The sequence below is a fragment of the Amphiprion ocellaris genome, chromosome 4 (assembly GCF_022539595.1).
Source record: "Amphiprion ocellaris isolate individual 3 ecotype Okinawa chromosome 4, ASM2253959v1, whole genome shotgun sequence".
Classification (NCBI taxonomy): domain Eukaryota; kingdom Metazoa; phylum Chordata; class Actinopteri; family Pomacentridae; genus Amphiprion; species Amphiprion ocellaris.
In genome coordinates, this window is record NC_072769.1 from 11,018,729 (window position 1) to 11,039,568 (window position 20,840).

Here is a 20,840-nt window from a genome sequence, read left to right on the forward strand (position 1 = left end):
ATGGCGAGAAATCCAAAATGGCCGCCAAGTGGCACAAAGATGTGATTAGGGCCGGACTCTGATCATGCATGTAAAATTTCAGGCAGATTGGAGCATGTACAGTCTGGTTACACAGCACTTCCTGTTTCATGGCGAGAAATCCAAAATGGCCGCCAAGTGGCACAAAGATGTGATTAGGGCCGGACTCTGATCATACATGTAAAATTTCAGGCAGATTGGAGCATGTACAGGCTGGTTACACAGCACTTCCTGTTTCATGGCGAGAAATCCAAAATGGCCGCCAAGTGGCACAAAGATGTGATTAGGGCCGGACTCTGATCATGCATGTAAAATTTCAGGCAGATTGGAGCATGTACAGTCTGGTTACACAGCACTTCCTGTTTAATGGCGAGAAATTCAAAATGGCCGCCATGTGGCGCTATGACTGTGAGTGTATATCAACCTATGGACGTGATTAGGGCTGGACTCTGATCACACATGTATAATTTGAAGCAGACTGGAGCATGTACAGGCTAGTTAGACAGCACTTCCTGTTTCATGGCAAGACATTCAAAATGGCCGCATTCCGCTGGTAACTATGGCCACGCCCTCAGACTTTTGCGGAGCGTTTTGATAACTTTTGATCAACCATGACGGGAGTACATCCTGGCCAAGTTTGAGCTCTGTCGGGGTTAAGCTGTTTGAGTTTATAGCTTTTGGAAATGTCCAAAAATGACAAAATTGTCCAAAATATGAATCATATTTCAAAATGGCCGCATTCCGTGGCTCGCCATTTCCGCGTCCTCAGACTTTTGCGGAGCGTTTTGATAACTTTTGATCACCCATGACTGGAGTACATCCTGGCCAAATTTCAGCTCTCTCAGGATTACGCTGTTTGAGTTTATAGATATCAAAAAATGTCCAAAAATGACTCATAATTCAAAATGGCCGACTTCCTGTTGCATTATGGGTAATGATGCAAGAAGCTTTTTTGTGCGTCTTGATGAGTTACATATGTGTACCGAATTTCAGAAGTCTAGGTCAAACACTGTCCGGGGGCTGAATTTTCTTAATTTTCTAGGGGGCGCTATTGAGCCATTTTGGCACGCACGCGTGCCATTTCCCTAAAATATCAAATTTTTCGCCGGTTCTGATGTGTGTGGCGATTTTCATGCGTTTTCGTGTATGTTTAGGGCGTCAAAAAGGCCGATTTCCCGGCGGACGAAGAAAAATAATAATAATAATAATTCTTAGGGTTTCAATAGGTTCCTCGCACCAATTCGTGGTGCTCGGACCCTAATAATAATAATAATAATAATAATAATAATAATAATTCCTAGGGTTTCAATAGGTTCCTCGCACCACTTCGTGGTGCTCGGACCCTAATAATAATAATTCCTAGGGTTTCAATAGGTTCCTCGCACCACTTCGTGGTGCTCGGACCCTAATAATTCCTAGGGTTTCAATAGGTTCCTCGCACCACTTCGTGGTGCTCGGACCCTAATAAATCCATCAAACTTAATTTGTTAAGGCCCCTGTAAGTAGCACTTAAGCAATTAAAGACTTTACAGATGACCAGTGAGCTAAAATATGACAGTAGAAACTGCAAAACAATTTGAGATTGTTGATTACAGTAAAATAATGAAACTAGATAATAGAGAACAGACAGTAGACTTTATTATCAGTCGATGTGCTTGATATATGAGGTTGCACTTCTTTAAAATTAGATATAAGATGCAGTAAAATCAGCAACAACGGAGGACACAAAAATAACCTTTCTATCTACATGCATCAGGTTACTCTGTAGATACTGGGAAGATGAATATAGAAATAAAAAATAATAATTACACTGCATACAAGAAAAAAAATTGAAACAGTGACAGCATTTATTACAATAGGATTAGCTGTTATAGAATATGCCATATTTGTTGACATTCTTTTCTTTGATCATTGTGTATAGCAGAGAATGATAAATGTAAATGTCATTTATTTTATTATGACAATATTTTCGATAATACCAAGGAAGAACATTATTGAAATTAAAGATGCAGCAACCAAGAACACCAACAAAACAGGACAAAGAATTAGGCAAGATTTATACATGCGTAGGTAGAAAGATGAGTTTGTAGATAATAGGTTGATACGATATATAATAATGAAATGTAGAAGAAAATACCAAAATTACACAGTAACAACATCCTTCTCAATAAGGTTAGAATTATAGAAGATGCCACATTTGCAGAATTTATTATTATCTTTGATCATACATGTGTAGTAGAGAACGATAAATATAAATGTCAATGACAAACGGAATGTCCTACAGCCACAACAGGCCGCAGCAGCAGCAGCAGCGGCAGCAGCAGCATCCACCGGTCTGCAGGTGTTGAAATGTTGAGCGGCAGTCGTCAACTATCAAAGTTTTAGGATGGCTATTATTTCTAAGCCAATCATAGCGAGGTATTAGACTTTGGCAGCCAATCACAATCCAGCTTGGTGTTATGGGCGTTGCCGGAGAGGAGTGCGGCGGTGCGGTGCATCCTCCCGGGCCGGGGAGAGTTCGGTTGAGAGGGTGCTGGATGGTGGGGGAGTACCACTGATGAGAGAGCGGGCAAGGGACTATTTTAGCACGCGTTGGAGGACTATTACATTTTTCTTCTGGACACTAATAGACGCCTGGACGGGGTTTCTTCATCGACTGTGTGCGGTAAGTTGAGCAGAGCAGCCAGGACCGTTAAATTCAGTGAGGATGTGGAGGTTAGCAGCGGGAACCGTTAGCTAGCGGATTATTGTGCCATGACTTTTTAATGATGGAGGATCATCAGCTTTGCTAATGTTAGCCGGCGCCGCAGAGTCATTGTGCTCTTTGTATCAGCCTTTAACGGTTTCAAATTGATATTTGTGCTGCAAGTGTCTTATTTTAGAAGTTTAACCTTTGAGAGCTCATGTGAAACGGCGTGGTCATTGTCCGCCTGCTTTTATCCCCACCCAGACGTCTTTGAGCCACCCACACCCATGATGGGATTTTGCCTAAGGAGGCTGCACAGTTCATCCCTGAAACTCTCCATATGAAATTATACAACGTATGAGTATTTGTCCGCCTTATTGTGTTTCGCCGTAATAAAAGCACCAGTACAACCCCGCTGGTTAAGTGATTAACCGGTGCTGTCGAGTCCTTGCAGGCATCTTTTCGAGCGGCTGGGATATGAAGCACAGCACGCCAACTTTGAGCTAACGTTAGCAAGCTAACCTAGCCGATGCAGCTGTTTGGCCTGGCGGAGCTACATATCAGCCCACGACGAGCTGTTTTCAACGGCTAAGTGAAATTTCTTGAACCTTCTCTGCTGGAATATTGTACCGTGATAGATATAGGGATTGAACGAGGAGATGCAGTAACTCGACAGCCAGCAGCCACACTGGCCCACCATCCCGTGACCTGACCCAGATTCTAACCAGCGCCTGATTTAAGCATGGGACTGATTGTAGGTTAAATATCTCTCCGAGCGTTCATCAGCTGAGGTTAATAAGACACAAGCTGGAGTGGTGCTTCCTGTCATGACTTGTCTCCGCATCAGCTGTGGAAGGCATCAAGTGCCACGTTTTATAGCAGTTACTATCTTCTGTCTGTTTTCAGCTGACGTGGTGGAAAAGTCACCCCTTATATGTAGAGCTGCGTTTAATTTTATTGCTTTATTATTTTATTGATTGTTTATATGGTACATAAAATGTCTGAAAATGATTTTTAAAAAGACCCTCACTCTTTTCCGAAGCCCAAGGTGGCTTCTTCAATTTCAGTGTACATTCAAAAATATCTGTGTATCTGCAGATTGTCTTCTTTATGAATCATGTCCCCTGTAAAATGTAAGAAAATGCCAGTTACCATTGCCTGAAGCTTAAGGTAACATCTTCAAAATGCTTGTTTTTTCTGACCAGCAATTTAGTACCTGAAAATATACAATATTCTCTGAAAGTAGCCAATAAATAGCAACAAATCCTCACATTTGAGAAGCTGAAATTGAGAAATGTTTGAAAAAAAATTATAAAATAATGATCATAGTAGGATCTCTGCAAATCATCTAAATAATTACCAGACCGATAGGATCATTTGGGTGTAAAATACAAAAAAGATGATGTTTTTACCTTGTCTTTATTGAACAATGCCATCCCAGTTTAATTTGCTTTTGCTGGTGAAGTTATTGTATGTGTGGGTTGGTTATGCACAGGGATGGAGGCTTCACTCACGTGTTAGTTTGTGTGGGCCAAACAAGTCTTTCTGGAAAAATACAGTGAACAAATTAAACAACAAAAATTCCAAAGACATTCATTTGAACAGAAAACATGCATGAAAACAACAGTAAAATAGCAGGTGCTCCCTGTGACATTTATTCTGTATTATTTTATAAAATGATCCTCTCAACATGAATTACTAGACACTGGGATTATTTGTATTTTATTAACACTCACTTTTATTTTTGTCTTCAGCATATTGTGCACATATTGTACGAAAGTGCACCAAGAGGGTCCTTTGTTTGTCGTTGACCCACATTTTCTAATTGTGGTACCTTAATGTAAGACTAATCTTCGCAGCCCCCCTGCAGAGTAATGACAGGAAAGCAGCAAACGCCATGCATGACTGTAATTTGCTTTGACACTTGTCAGTCAACTAGACATGCCCTGAAGTGCACTAGTTCTTATTAATTTGTTCAGTGAAACAATAATGTTGAAATTAGAAACAGCAGCATTTGGTACTGAGACCTCAGCTTCTTTTGTATGCAATCACTTGTTGTTATTTGAAGGATTCCAGTCATTGCTGTCTGAGGTTTCTCAGAGCCAACGCTTAACAGCCTTTTCAGAAACTGAGTCATCATAAAAACAGTCAACCACCAGCAATATTCAGCTGTATTGTTTGGAGCTTGGTAGAATCGATATCTTAACTGAAATGGTCATATTATATATAATCCAGTGGTTAGACCTAATGTAAATAGTTTGCCATCAAGCCTGAATGATATGCAGTCTTTATTATAATGTGATATAAATAGCAACCGTTAGTGATTTTGCTATACCTGTTAACTAGTAGTTCTCCTTTTAACATCTCTGGCTGTATTTGGCCACTATACTCAGCTTTGTGTATCAATCAGCAGGGCTGCATAATGCAGTGTCTGTTTTTCAGAAAATGTTTTAACACGAAGAATTGGTATTGTGATATAAAATTTTATGTACTGTGGCAGGTAGTTCTCAAAAGTCTCTCACTCACATAGGGCTAGCTTTTAAATGTCAATGGTTCTAATTTGAAGTTAAGATGTATCATTGTAAACCAAGCAATGCATGTTAACAAGTTTACAGTCTATAAACCTTACAAACATTGGCCCATCCCCAAATAACCTAATCAGAAATCTTACTGTGATGTAAATAGAGAAGGTAATGGAAGGACAGTGCTTTCCTAGTAGCAAATGTGATGCTTTCAACTCTTTTGCTGGAACATTAGTATTAACTTTGGTGGTGAGTATTTCTCCTATGCATTGTCACTGATTCTTCAAAATATGGCACTGTCACTTTTACTGCTGGTTTTTATACCTTAACTACAACCAAGCACACTTTTTTTCTTATCTTTGTAAAAAATCATATATAATATTTGGCCTAAACCAGCTAATATGAGTCAACTTAAATTTCTGATTTGTTTGCAGTTATACAGAATTATACAGAAGTCAAATGTGTGACAAGAAAAGGACCTCTTTTGGCAACTCACTAGTGCGATGTTACCCGTCACAGCATTATTTTTTTTGTTGGTCAGTTGAACATAGTGCTATCTGTCCTCACCACAGGTGGCCTAGAATCTTCTGCTTCTGGTCTCCAGCAGCAATGTCACAGAGGAGTGGGCAGGAGGACCCAGAGCGGTACCTTTTTGTGGACCGCGCTGTGGTGTACAACCCAGCGGCACAGGCTGACTGGACTGCCAAGAGGCTAATATGGATCCCATCAGAACGCCATGGCTTCGAGGCTGCAAGTATTCGTGAGGAGCGTGGAGATGAGGTGGTGGTGGAGCTGGCAGAGAACGGGAAGAAGGCGGTGGTCAACAAGGACGACATCCAGAAGATGAACCCGCCAAAGTTCAGCAAGGTGGAGGACATGGCTGAACTCACCTGCCTGAACGAGGCATCTGTGCTTCACAATCTCAAAGACCGATACTACTCTGGCCTCATCTATGTAAGTATTTCAGATTCATCAAAACACAAAAAAAATGTCTTTAGGTTTGACAAATGATTATTTGGATAGTCGGTTTAATTGTAATGATTTATCACTTTGTCATAGTAAGAGTTTATGTTATCCGTGTCATTGCAATGTCAAATCACTTATTGCATTTAATTATTGGGATAACGGCAGCCAACTGATAAATAGGAGCTGCAATGAAAAAATCCTGCAATGTTTTTACATGGAGGTGAATCTATCTTACTAGCTTCAGTCTTTGTTGCAGTAACATGTGAGTGAGTGTTATGTGGTTATTTGTGCTACCCATCAAGTTGTGAGATGGCTTCAGTAATAGTTTAATTAGGTGGAGAAAGATTTCTTCATCACATGTGCTCCTACTAGCTAAAAGGACTTCAACAAAGCAACAGAACATTGGCATACAAGGTCATGATTAAACTCACAATTTTGTTTTTTGTTTTTTTGTTTGGTTTTGCCAATTGTAATCCCTGGGGAAGACAAATCAGTCAACAGTGTAATATAATGTAGTGCACTTTACCTCAATACTATATTCTCATGGGACCTTTAATTTGTAGTGATGCTCTAAGTCTAAAATTGAGAATATAGATGTGTGTGTTTTTAAGATGACTTGGTGAACTGTAGAACATACATAGCATGCTTATTAAACATATTTGGTTCATTCCAACCAAAACATTTACACATCTCCACAGCATTTTATACTCGGGTTTCTGAATTCAAGACACTAAGAAACGCATTTCCTTCAGCAAGTAAGCCATCGTGGCCCATATAATCTGCTGATTTCCCCTGTGATTATGACCCACTTAATGACATGCATTCCTGGAATAGCCCAGATACGGAGCTTGTGGATCACCTGAGACTCAGGGAGGTGGCCTTAGCTCTGGAGTTCACACTTTGAGGCATGGTCACAATCCAAAAAAAAGAAAATGGGTTTTACTGGGAGTACAAAATTAAGATGACAAATTTCTGCTTATTCACTCCAATGCTAATTATATGCTTTAATGAAAATGTTAGACGGTAGACATTATCAGAAAAACTGTTGAAAGCTGGTGTTGTCTGAAACCGTTCTCGTCTTAAAGTCAGATAATTAAAACCAAATCTTTCATTTAAGGTCAAGGGCTAGTTCCTCAAGTGCTCTGCTTGTATTAGGTTTTAAAAGAGATGAGCTGCAGTTGAATGTACTTCTGTGGTTTTCTGCCTTGGCCAGTATGATGCAACTTTGGAGGCTTTATGGATGAAGTCATGACATTTGAAAGGTTAATTAAGACTCTGTGTAGTGTTTGTGTTGATGGGGCATGATGACATCACTGTCAGAATCCAGTAGATGGCCTGCCAAACCATCAGCCACATAGCGTTATGTCCCTGAGTGGATTGATTAAAGGAAAAAATGCATATGTAGGTAGTACTATTCTGGTGGGACTTGAAGAGACATTCAGTTTCTCCTAAGTGGAGTGACTTATTTGTACAATATATTTTTCCCACTTTACTTGACCTTAGTGTAGGGGTCGACAGACTTTTGGCCTGGCTGAGTATTGGATCTGAATTTCTTTGATTGCTTATTTTACAAAAAAATATTTTTTTTATTGTTTTATGCACACGTCAAGCAACTAATAACAATGGCACCCGCAAACATGATAGAACAAGGGGAAAAATGCCCTGTTTTGCTGTTTTATGTATATTTCTCTGCTCTTCCAGTTTATTACAGCTACATATGTTACCACTACATATATCTATATATTAAATGTAGTGTATCTGAGCCTGTCATTAGACCAGGCAACGTGCAGCATTGTGAGCTTTGCCATGTGTTTGCTGTCCATGACCTTATAAGAACTCTCAAAGGAAATGCTGCAACATAAATCATTGGTAACCTCTTCGTAGGTCACTTGAGAAAAGTTAATAATCGGTTCCAGATTCTTTCTCTGTATGTTCTGTAACAAAATTCAAGGTGCAGTATGACCTTTCCACCATTTTTCCTACATAAGTTACAGTTTTATTGTCATCAAGTTCACTTTTTATTTGTTCAGTTGAAAAAAGCCAAAGTAAAGAACGTATTTGTATTTTCAAAGGACTTATAAAGAAGAAAGAAATGACCCCAGCCCCATCTCTTAGCTCTGGCAAGCCAGTGCTGAGTCACACTGTAACCAACCGCCTTAACAGAGCTCTTTGTGTTCACTGATAAGCAACATCTGTCTGCTGAAATAACTGAATTTTTCAGTTTTGCCATGAGAAGACTGATTCATAATTAACAGCCAATCCATGTCAGCTTCTGAATGTTTATTACTGTTCTGCCTTTCTTCTGATCTGTGAGCTTAGTTATTTTATGTGTTGCCATATTACCATCTTTTTGATTTCTCTTCAAAGCCAATGCCCCCAAGTGTGAAGTTAATGAACAAGGAGTTTTAAGAGGCGTGAGTTAGAAGCATGCAGAACCGTTGGTCAGCTGCTATAGCATTCCTGACTCAGTGTGTTTTCCTGTCCTGCTTTTGAGGATTGTGTGACCTTATAAATTGGACCAACACTGCATAGCAGTGACATAACCTCTTTGCGGGCTTCCATTCACACAGGATTTGAGATTGTAAATGTGATAGTTAGGATGTGTGAAGCATGTTGGCAGTAGATTACAAAGGACAAAGAGTCTCTGGGCTGGAGGAATTGGAAACTGCTGAAGCTGACAACATGTTTCAGTCATTGAATTTTTGATGGCTATACCATGATTACCAAATATGTTCTGACCCATTGGCTTAGGAGAAAAGAAAACTGATAAAGTCACAATGTCGCTGTGATGTATTATTGAATGCAGGGCACTATATGCTCATCCTTTGTTGGTCCAGTGGTGCAGAGTGTGCGTCCTGAAGAGGATAGATCGCAGCTCCAGGCTGAAAGCTTTGTGTGAACATTTATATCGGCAGGCTGTTTCTTTAAGCCTGCCTCTTATTGGTGTCTTTGTTCACAACTGAAACTTGGTCACAAGAGTTTCTCTTTTTAGCATCTTTTATCAAGAAAATAATTATCAGGCTGGTCCAAGATTTGTATTTTTTTACCCACATATTGACAATATTATGAGCCAGCTGAGCAGCAGTGCTGTATCTTCATGTAGTTGCTTTATTGGTCCCCAGTAACATTTACATGATTGTGCTGCATAACTACAGCAGTAAAAATCATTTTTATCATCACAAATCATAATGCTGATTACTAGAGCACTTTTGAAGCTCCAGTTTTAGGGATTAAGAAATTCTGGTATCGATATATCTGCTGATATTGTGCTGCGTTCAGTGTTGAGAGTATTGTGAAGAATGGAGTTGCTCCGATAGACAAATGTGTGATGACAGGATTTATAAAATTATACCAAACATCTTGTTCTGCATTATCTTCTGCAAAGAAGGTGCATATCTGACAACAAATATGCTGATACCAATCTATCTGTACCAGGCAGATTAAATATAAGCCCTTAATATCAGACGACGATAAATTGGTCGGGCTCTTGTAATTCATACTCTGTATTGTCATTTTTTCCTTCAGTATGACTTTTTAACCGGTTATGGTTTTCTCTAAGGTAAAACACCAGCTCACCCCAATTTCTATGCAACATCACCCTCCAGTGTCCATTATAAACACTCTGCTGCTCGGTGTAGGCATCACAAGATGTCTTCAACTGTAATTTCTCATAGATAATTTGCACCCAGTCTTTCAAATAATTGTTTTTTTGTTTTTTTTTTAGCTGTCATTGCCCTGGTTCCACTAACTTGGGAAGCCCCTCATCTGCTAGCCTCATTTGAATTTGGGTTAGTTTGCCCTCTTAAGCAGTCAAAAGCCTACATTGATGACAGGTTTGCCATTTTAATCAAGGGCTGTTGAGTGAGATTAAGAGCACCTCGTGATTTAGAAAATCTAGCAGAATCTTCAGTCAGTCTACACACCAACAGAAATAATTAAAGTGTGTTGTGCTAGGCAAATACATTTTTTATTTCCTTGTAAAGTTAACGAAGATACTCTAAAAGACACGATAAAGACCACTTAGCCCAGTTACATCAGAATGAATTCTTGCAATAGCAGAGACCCCCAGAAATCTTTTCGCCTTTTCTCATTGAGAGAAAACCCTGTTGCTAAGCACCGCTTGGTTCACAGACATTTATTTGGACGTTTTTGGAGAGCCAGCAAGCCTTTCTACTGTGTCAGAGTTTTTCTCTGTTGACCACAGTTTCCCTGGGTGGGGGTCTCAAGAGTGTGTTAACTCAAAGACTGATTTGTACAATAGTTCATCTATCATGATGTATTGGTAATTTTCCTGTGAGTAGACATTCCGTTGTCAAAATTCAACATTTAAGACACGAACGAACCACAACACTCTGGTGTCTTGTTAGGGCTGTTGGCTGCTATCTTGTTATCCCTGGTTGTGTTGGTGGCCAACCCCTTACCGTCAGAGTTCTACTAATCCCCCAAATACCCCCCTGAGGTTCGCCGTCAAGGACAGCCAGCTGAGTCATCCCTCTCCCCCGCTGCCTGTGGTCTGTGCTGGGTCAGGATCACTGATCTGTCTGCCTGGCACTGTGCCCACTGTAGGGGGTCTGGAAGGGGTTACTGTGGTGATGGTGCTATGACACTTACTGTGAAATCAGTTTAATGTTTACAGCCTATTGCAGTTACCGAGGTCTTTCCATTGCAAAGTCAGTGCCAGAAATGTAGAACAATATTAGAGTTCAACTTGGAAATACCGCTGGTGATTCCAAAGCAACAAATCCCTCTGTGGCCAGGTTGCAACGCTGAGTTGTGTCTAAAGCATCTGTGCACATGGAAGAGGAAGGGAGGGCGGGTGGGTGAGTCGCCATCTGGTGACTTTACCCCTACCCTCCTCACACATGGGCTGCAGCACAACACAACCACCAGCAGTGATATCATTAAGTGTGCTACTCCTACAGTATACGGATATCTGTGGGGGTTTCAATTTTAACATGGTTTTTGCATCTTTGATTCTATTACCAGAAGTGTTTGAATTACGTTTTATTTGTTAAGCTGTAATTAGAGGTAGATTTTAGTGAAGCCTTGAATAATATAAATCAATATTATATGTCAGCACAACCTCTTTTTTGGTGTTCATTTATTTTGGCATCTTTTTTGTTGTTTACAGGAACAATGTAATGCTTGAAAGAATAACTAACTATAACTAATTTAAACAGCCGTCAGTATATTAATATTTAAGTTACAAGACTGAATTGTTACCCAGATCTGATTGAGTGTTGCAATAACATTATAATATGGTTTTAGGGTCGCAGTATTAGTGTGCAGATATATACTGAGTATGTATGAATGTGCGCTGTTAACCTCCAGCGAGGTGACAGTTGTGTTGCATTTTTCAGCCTTTTTCTACTTCACTATCTCACAAACATAATCCACTCTGGAGACCCAACATGCTTTGGTTGTGTCACCATTGTTCCAGTTCAACAACTGGGCTAGCAGGCCCTGGGCCCCCTGGAGTCCACTGGCTGCCACAGACAACGTAATTTAAAGAATGTGCTTTTTCAGCCAAGCCAAGCACAGAAACTAGAAAGGTGAAAAAGAGTTGCTGGGAAAATTTTGACTACATAGTTCAAAGAGAATTACAAGAATGAGAGAATAAAGTAAAGTGTCAACAGAGAGAGGGGGAAAAGATGTGGTGTCTGCTTTCACTTTAATTTTAAGCTTCATTGTGATGGGATAGGTGGTTATGATTTATCCATCAAAATTAATCTGGCAGCCCGTGCTGTATGCCATCCACCCCATGCACATTTGAGTTAATATTCCTGCAGCAGCAGCAGACATATCAAGGATTAACCCTGTCCTTGCCTGTCTGACAGTATGTCTGTCTGCATTATGCAGCTGAAGGACAGATAGACTGGTGTAGATTAAAATCACTACCTCCTGCATTTAATTTCAGTTGTCAGTAAAAGGATTTTGGAGTAAAATTTTCCCAGTTCAATAGAGAGAAAAAAAATTAAGCATACGAGGAGGGTAAGTGAGTGGAGTAAGCATCTGGAATACCGTAGGGAGCTTGGCAGTGTGCCCAGCAACCAACAGTTGTGGAGATTTCTGATGATGAGCCATGAATTTATGAACTGCACAACACAATGGGACTCATGCAGGAGCAATTCATATGAACCTATTAATTTTTAAGTGCCACCTACAAGTGATTTAAGAGACTTTCAGGGATTCCCCAATTTTTTGGAACTCAGAAATTTTCTTCGGTACGAGTAAAGTTCATGAGACTTGTCATATGAGTCATTTACAAATAGCCTGCCTGTCAGTAAAGGAAAAAAATAACTCATTAAAAATCATAATACCTACATCTGAAAAATTTGGCTGAATTATGGGACTGAAAATATCTGAAACAAAATATATACATATGATGCATTTCATCATATTATCGGAATGATTTGCCAAGTTTCTTTTGTTTGATTTTCATTGCCCTATTTTGGGACTTTATTTATTTATTACTTTTACGTACATGCTTTGACTAAAATTGAATGTCATCAATCATTTCTGCCTAAGTAATTCCTCCACTGGTTGAGTTCTTGTTGTATTAAATTTATTTTTATTTTATTTTTCCTTTACTAAGAAATAAATACTTGAATGCAAAATAGAAGATTAGGTCTGAACAAATAAAAAAGGAATTGGTTTATGTAGCTTAATTAAATCCTTAGCTTACAAGTATTAACCAGCCAAAAAGTAAAGGATCATCCTTTGGTTTAGCCCAGGTCTTGCAGACCTAATCATTTTGTTTTTGTTTTTTTTTGCCAAGAAGACAAGCGTATTTAGTTTGTCCGGCTTAAGTTGGGAGCTCTCCAGGGTGTTCTCTACTCTGCTGAATATTTATTCTGATGCTGCACTTGAAGCACATATACAGAGGGCTTTGCAAGCCATGCTAGGTGAACGGTTCAGTTATCTTTAATACTTTTGTGAATGAAGCTTCCACACAAACTAAGCCAAAATGGTAGCCTTTTATGGCAATTTTATGGGATTATGCAAATCATCATAAAACACAAATACACACCATCTCAAGAACAAGTGACACACATCAGCCTGAAAGGAGGGATTTACAGTGAATCTGACTCTCATGCAAGCAAGACTCAAGAGAGTAAAGCCAGAAAGGTTTGAGTTAAGAATATGAAGTTGTTCCTACCTGAGTCTCATTGTTGCATGAAGTTGATATTTGAGTGCAGATGCATTTTACTAACTCTAAAAACTGTTAAAACTGTAAAAATTGTAGAATTATATTTTAATCTACACAGAAACATGGGCAGCATCCAATAAAATCATTTTGTTCCTATAACAGAGCACTTAAAGGATCTCAGTGACCTTTTGTGCTTATTCATTGTCCATTTGCTTCTCAGTATAATCAATGCACATCAATATTAAAATGCTATAAAAATTTTACTGTGTCATTATTGCTGATGAGTGATGAATTAACAGTAAACCATGTTTTGTTTTTGCAGACATACTCTGGTCTCTTCTGCGTGGTCATAAATCCCTACAAAAACCTGCCCATCTACTCGGAGAACATCATAGAGATGTACAGGGGCAAAAAGAGGCACGAAATGCCCCCTCACATATACGCCATCTCAGAGTCTGCATACAGATGCATGCTACAAGGTAAGCCAGAGTGTTACTGCTGTGTGTAGTAGATTCTCTCTCAGTCCAACACACTTGCAGAAATTGCCACTTTAGCACAATTTAAATGTCAGTGAATGTCAGTATATTGGTTTCAAAGGCTTTGTGTCAGATTGAAGTCTTTTTGGTGCATAAAAATGTCACATCTACACACTTTAATTTTACAGTCAAATTGAGCACTATAGGATTGTCACTCTCACTGTCTGTTAAGTGTTTCCGTGTGTGTTTGTGCTATCAGAAGTGATTTAACAGTGTAAACTAGCCTTTAAGACCACGAGTCCTATTTCTAAGAAATGAATACGGGCTGCACAGTGGCGTAGTGGTTAGCACTTTCGCCTTGCAGCAAGAAGATCCCTGGTTCGCGTCCCGGCTTTCCCGGGATCTTTCTGCATGGAGTTTGCATGTTCTCCCTGTGCATGCGTGGGTTCTCTCCGGGTACTCCGGCTTCCTCCCACAGTCCAAAAATATGCTGAGGTTAATTGATTATTCTAAATTGCCCGTAGGTGTGAATGTGAGAGTGCTTGTTTGTCTTTGTGTGTGGCCCTGCGACAGACTGGCGACCTGTCTAGGGTGTCCCCTGCCTTCGCCTGAGTCAGCTGGGATAGACTCCAGCACCCCCCGCGACCCTAGTGAGGATTAAGCGGTGTATAGATAATGGATGGATGGATGGATGGAAGAAATGAATACTTGAATGCAAAATGGAAGATTAGGTCTGAACAAATAAAAAAGAAATTGGTTTATGTAGCTTAATTAAATCCTTAGCTTACAAGTATTAACCAGCCAAAAAGTAAAGGATCATCCTTTGGTTTAGCCCAGGTCTTGCAGACCTAATCATTTTGTTTTTGTTTTTTTTGCCAAGAAGACAAGCGTATTTAGTTTGTCCGGCTTAAGTTGGGAGCTCTCCAGGGTGTTCTCTACTCTGCTGAATATTTATTCTGATGCTGCACTTGAAGCACACATACAGAGGGCTTTGCAAGCCATGCTTGGTGAACGGTTCAGTTATCTTTAATACTTTTGTGAATGAAACTTCCACACAAACTAAGCCAAAATGGTAGCCTTTTATGGCAATTTTATGGGATTATGCAAATCATCATAAAACACAAATACACACCATCTCAAGAACAAGTGGCACACATCAGCCTGAAAGGAGGGATTTACAGTGAATCTGACTCTCATGCAAGCAAGACTCAAGAGAGTAAAGCCAGAAAGGTTTGAGTTAAGAATATGAAGTTGTTCCTACCTGAGTCTCATTGTTGCATGAAGTTGATATTTGAGTGCAGATGCATTTTACTAACTCTAAAAACTGTTAAAACTGTAAAAATTGTAGAATTATATTTTAATCTACACAGAAACATGGGCAGCATCCAATAAAATCATTTTGTTCCTATAACAGAGCACTTAAAGGATCTCAGTGACCTTTTGTGCTTATTCATTGTCCATTTGCTTCTCAGTATAATCAATGCACATCAATATTAAAATACTATAAAAATTTAACTGTGTCATTATTGCTGATGAGTGATGAATTAACAGTAAACCATGTTTTGTTTTTGCAGACATACTCTGGCCTCTTCTGCGTGGTCATAAATCCCTACAAAAACCTGCCCATCTACTCGGAGAACATCATAGAGATGTACAGGGGCAAAAAGAGGCACGAAATGCCCCCTCACATATACGCCATCTCAGAGTCTGCATACAGATGCATGCTACAAGGTAAGCCAGAGTGTTACTGCTGTGTGTAGTAGATTCTCTCTCAGTCCAACACACTTGCAGAAATTGCCACTTTAGCACAATTTAAATGTCAGTGAATGTCAGTATATTGGTTTCAAAGGCTTTGTGTCAGATTGAAGTCTTTTTGGTGCATAAAAATGTCACATCTACACACTTTAATTTTACAGTCAAATTGAGCACTATAGGATTGTCACTCTCACTGTCTATTAAGTGTTTCCATGTGTGTTTGTGCTATCAGAAGTGATTTAACAGTGTAAACTAGCCTTTAAGACCACAACGAGTCTTATTTCTCTGTAGAATTTTAGGGGGTGTTTCTGTTTTCCACATCCAGATTTTAAATTTGTTGGTAATGTGAGGAATGCACAGAATGTATTCCAAAAAAGCTGAACTTGTGGCAACAACATGAGTTCACGTAAAATCTTGTGGTTGTCGTGTCTTGAGTGACAAAACATTGACAGTACAGACGTAACGCACTGATTTGTGTCTTGAAATCAGGTCGTTTTACAGTTACATGAAGAAGTTATCTTAAGAACATTTTCTAAGCATCTCTCTTTAAGTAAAATGGCTTCTTTCCAATTATGGACATTTTTTCCCTTGCCCTTAACAGAGCTGACTGTTGCATATTTGTAAAACTTCACCAGGTATTCAGGTCCCTGGGAAAAAGTGACTCGCTGTCATCTCTTCCATCCAGTCTCTTCTAGTTGTAGTGTTACTCAGTTTAAATTAATTTGGGAATACAAAATCTTGTAAGTGAGGGCAGTCCAAGCCGATTGATGTCTTCAAAGATCCTTGCTTGGTAGTTGGCTTGCTTCCAGGCTCTATGAGCAGTGACTGGGATCAGACCAGCGAGAACAGAGAGGGTGACCCCATTGTGCTCAACAATAGATCCTTTGTGTGATTGTAAGGGCTGACCAGTGGGGGTGGTGACAAACTGGACACTCTCGTCAGTCCTTTTAGGCTTTGCTTTCCCCATGTTGCTGCACAGAAGGAAGTTTTCGAAGCATCAACAAGAAGCTTGATTATACCTTTGCCGTCTTTGATCAAAAACACGGGAATATCATCATGCTGATATGATTAGTGGCAGTTACAAGACTTTTTTTGCTGACCCTTTCTCTTAACCACTGTTTATATGATTTTTTTTTTTTTTTTTTACACATAGCTCATGTATTTTCTAAGTTTTTTTCTCTAATGATGCTTGCTGTGGTGAGCTGAAGCTGATTGTCTTTACATTTGATGCTGTAAAATCTAAGAGACATATTTCCAGAAGCTGCACTGTAACTAGTGTGGAACTCTGCCAACCTGTCATTTAGTCTGGCTTGTTTCTTCTTGTTACCGCCTTCTCTTTTCTTCACACCCTCTATTCGGCTGCGTTTCTACATGGATGGTCATAGACACGTGGGGGTAGGGCTGCGAGACCTGTCAATTAGTAATGCTTTGATTCCAACATATTTTTGTCGGGTATTTCTTTGACTTGAATGCAGTAATGACCTCTGCCCTCGAGCATTTCAACATGCTGCCTGTTTACTGTACATCTCTGAGCATGCAGGCGTGACCTGTAATTTTTTAATGCTAGTCCAACCCATTTGTGGTCATATCAGAATTAACAGAGTTGTGGTTCAAAAGGAGGTTTGTAGGTTGGAGATTAGTGGAGGCCAGCTGCTGTTCAGCTTTGGCCCTGAGCATTCCAGCAACCTGGTTAATACAAGAGTATAACCAGCTGTATAGATGAGCATTGGTGGTTCCTTTCTCTTTTCTCCAAGCTAGCAGTAAAGTCATTGGAAAGCTACATACTGGCAGATGCCATTAGTTTCCTTCTGTTTTGCTGTTACATGAATGAAATTACTATCAGGGTGCTTACTTTTTATTGTCAATATTGACATACTGTAATAAAATACATTTTATGGAAAAACTGTTCAAAAACACTTAATGGTTTAACAACATGTCAGGAATTTCTGGTTTTTGACTCATTCAGTTTTGATGCAAAAGTAAGTCATGTGCCATAGAGCAGTCTCAGAATAGTGCCTATAGGTGCTGGTAAAGACATTGAAGATTGATCTCCTGAAACTGTAATGGCTATTTTTCACCCACATATTTTTTTTTAATAGATGAAAGTTAATTGATAAACTATAAAATGCATTGTAAATTAGGATAATTGTTTTGTAAATTAAGATCATTATTAGGTTCAACCCTAGCCCAGTTAAACCAAAGACATTAAATAAATGGATAACTACTAGGGATTGATTGATCTGCTTTTTTCAGGGCTGATACTGATACCAGGGCTGCACAGTGGCTCGGTGGTTTGCACCGCAGCTAGAAGATCCCTGGTTCATGTTCCGGCCTGGGCCTTAGATCTTTCTGCATGGAGTTTGGATGTTCTCCTTGTGCATAAATGGGTTTTCTCCCACAGTCCAAAAACATGCTGAGGTTAATTGGTGATTTTGAATTGTCCGTAGTGCTTGTTTGTCTCTATGTAGCCCTGCCATAGACTGGTGACCTGTCCAAGGTGTCCCCTGCCTTGGCCCCAAGTCAGCTGGGATAGACTCTAGCCCCTATTGCTCTATTGCTTTTATTGCCCTGTAAGGCCCATATCTTAAAACATTATTTACTACTGTTTTCCAGATGCTCGTTTGGGGTATCTGTGGCTGCCTCCTAACTTAGCCACTAGCCATTACCGTAGCCTTAGTCTCTGTGAAAGAAGCCAGTTTCCTGACTTGTGGCGATGGATTGTGCTTCTTGTTCAGTTTTTGCAGATTGTGTCTCCGCTAGAGAGATGTGTGCCAGTTAGAGCAGATTGCTCATGTTACTCTTACTTTAGAAAGATGTTACAGGTACTCCAGATAGCATTAGCCACAGCTTAAGAGGCACAGCAAACCTCGCAGTAATACCCTTAGCCTAGCACTGTCAGCAAAATAAGTTCATGTTGCACTTACACCAACAAATTCATTTTAAGTACCGTATTGGCCCGAATATAAGACGGCCCTGATTATAAGACGACCCCCACTTTTTCAGTCTTATTCCAATGCAAAAAACACCGTCTTATATTCGGGCCAATACGGTATTTTTTAGTGGAATTGAGGAAACTGGGCATGCTTGTGTAAGACTCCACTGGGTATTACAACTTCAATAAAATCTGCTACCTCACCTTCTAAACAGCTCTGCTTTGCAAATGCACTTATCTGTCCCTGTCTGTTAAAAGTACCATTCAGTGTTAATTGGCTATTAGTTGTGACCAATCAGAGAGGGCTGTGCTGAGTGGAGGCGGCTGCATCAGAGCCAAAGTAACTTTGTTTATTTTTTTATTGGTAATCAGTTAATAAAAGTAATGATATTTAGGAAAATGCAAAACATCTGACTAATAATCGTCTAGTTCAATAATTAGTTGATCCCTAATAATCATGAAAGGGTAAATTTGTTCAAAAATCTCTGTTGATGAGCTTATTTTATCTTACTTTATGAATTTGATATTACCCAGTTATTTCATAATTTAATTCTAGTTCTGTCATACCTTACGTTTAAACTTTGCCATATCAGTTGCCATCTTAACGTAAAAGAACACTCAAGACAAATAATTTGTTGCCTCTTATTGACGACCTTTGGAGGCGAGCAGATTGCAAATCATATTTATGACTTAAGGGTGTCTGAACCTTGCAGGGGTCTGTTAATTACTGCAACATTACTGTGAAGCCAGTCATTGCTCAGATGGGATGTTAAATGAAGTGTTACCTAACAGAGACAGGGTGTGTAAGCAGACGTCGAGGACTTAGTGCACATCTGTCATTGATTAGAGGTCCAGATACTTTCCATAATTGCCCTCACTGCTCGGTCGATGTTTGTTCACTGATGAACTAAAAGCTAAGTTTATCATATGTGGAAATGTTGCAAGGAAATACTTTTGCCTGCTTGAGTAAAAACATGCTTTAAAGGAAGGGTGCGTCAGCAGTTGTGATAGATTCCAAGAGTGGACATGCATCAACAGTACTGCATGTGTCCCAGGTGGGGTTATGAAACAAGGAGGCTTTGTTTCAGTGGAAATTTAGAAAGATCTCCTTCTTGAGTCTCTCCCTGGTGTTTAATCAGGGCATTAGGTCAGGTCCAGCTAGATCTATCTTGGCTTATGAGGTTTTCCCAAAGCAAAGCTCTTTGATTTCTCTTATAGAGGTCCATTTTTTAAAAAAATGATCAAAGCACTCCTCATCTCTGATGTCAGCAGCATTACTGATATTAATAAAAAATGAAATGAACTATTTGAAGAATGCAAGGCGTATTCCATGAAGTTCTCAGCCAAATTAAAAGAGTGTAATGTAATTCACACCCTCAAAAATGTGCGATAAAACAAGCTCAGTAAAGTTTATCTTGGCACAGCAGACACAGTCTCAGCAAATACAGGTCCACCTGGTCCTAATCTGGTCTGTGGCAGTAATGGCTTTGATGGCCTTTTGAACCGTGGCTCAGTGCTGGACTTTTTCAACCTCAAACCTCCTCCAGAATTAGTGTGTGTTGAGCATACACTAAATATTTTCACTTTTAAAAAAGTGATTCAGAACATTGACAAAAGATGCTGTGGATGTGGGACAGATTTAGAATCACTGAAACTATTGTTCTTCTTTTCCCAAACATTGCTTTTTATTCTATAAAAACAAAAGGAGCAAATGTGTTTAAAGCCGGTGAAACTTTGCCATTTATAACTAAAGGGGCAGTTCTGCTTCTTTTGCAGTTAAGAAAAGCTTGAAACGGTAGTAGCACAACTGTAACTGTTGCTATCACAGCTATTTCTTTCACTGTGACTCAAAAACATTCCTCTGTATTCATTTTGAAATAGTCTAATCCAATAATTGATTGAAGCTACCAGATGTGAATCACTGAATATCATCTGCTCTGTGGAGAGCTTGTGTGTATTAAGCTAAAGCTCACCTCTTTGGCACACAGACCCATGTACAGAAACATGTTTAGCAGGACTTTTATCTGATTTATACTTTATCAGAAACAGTAACCGGAACACAAAAATATATTCAGATAATCTGTAACTTCTCTCCTATAGCATCTGCTTCCACATTAAAATTTTTGTGGGATTCTTGGTGCAACTGATTCCACTTTTGCTGCTGTTAGAAATGCTTAGATGTGAATCAGCTAACAAATATTATTTCAGTCTTGTCAGGTAGTGTTAAATGATTTCTGTCAGACTAGTTCTTTATCTACAGACTTCACCCACTGACTATTTTCTTTACATTAGCCACTGGACTGAATGTTCTAATATTTTCTAATACAATATTATG

General features: G+C 39.4%; 1 protein-coding gene across 5 annotated transcripts in view; it reads left to right on the plus strand.

The window, feature by feature from the left end:
* Positions 1-2,527: 2,527 nt before the first annotated feature.
* Positions 2,528-20,840, plus strand: part of LOC111564229 (myosin-10) — a 67,546-nt gene continuing 49,233 nt past the window's right edge. For all 5 annotated transcript variants that reach the window (XM_035945150.2, XM_055009933.1, XM_055009934.1 and 2 more), the window contains exons 1-3: positions 2,528-2,683; positions 5,799-6,180; positions 15,393-15,549. In XM_035945150.2, coding sequence (XP_035801043.1) covers positions 5,836-6,180; positions 15,393-15,549 — 502 coding nt within the window. In that variant the 5' untranslated portion in view covers positions 2,528-2,683; positions 5,799-5,835. The remainder of the gene's footprint in view (positions 2,684-5,798; positions 6,181-15,392; positions 15,550-20,840) is intronic.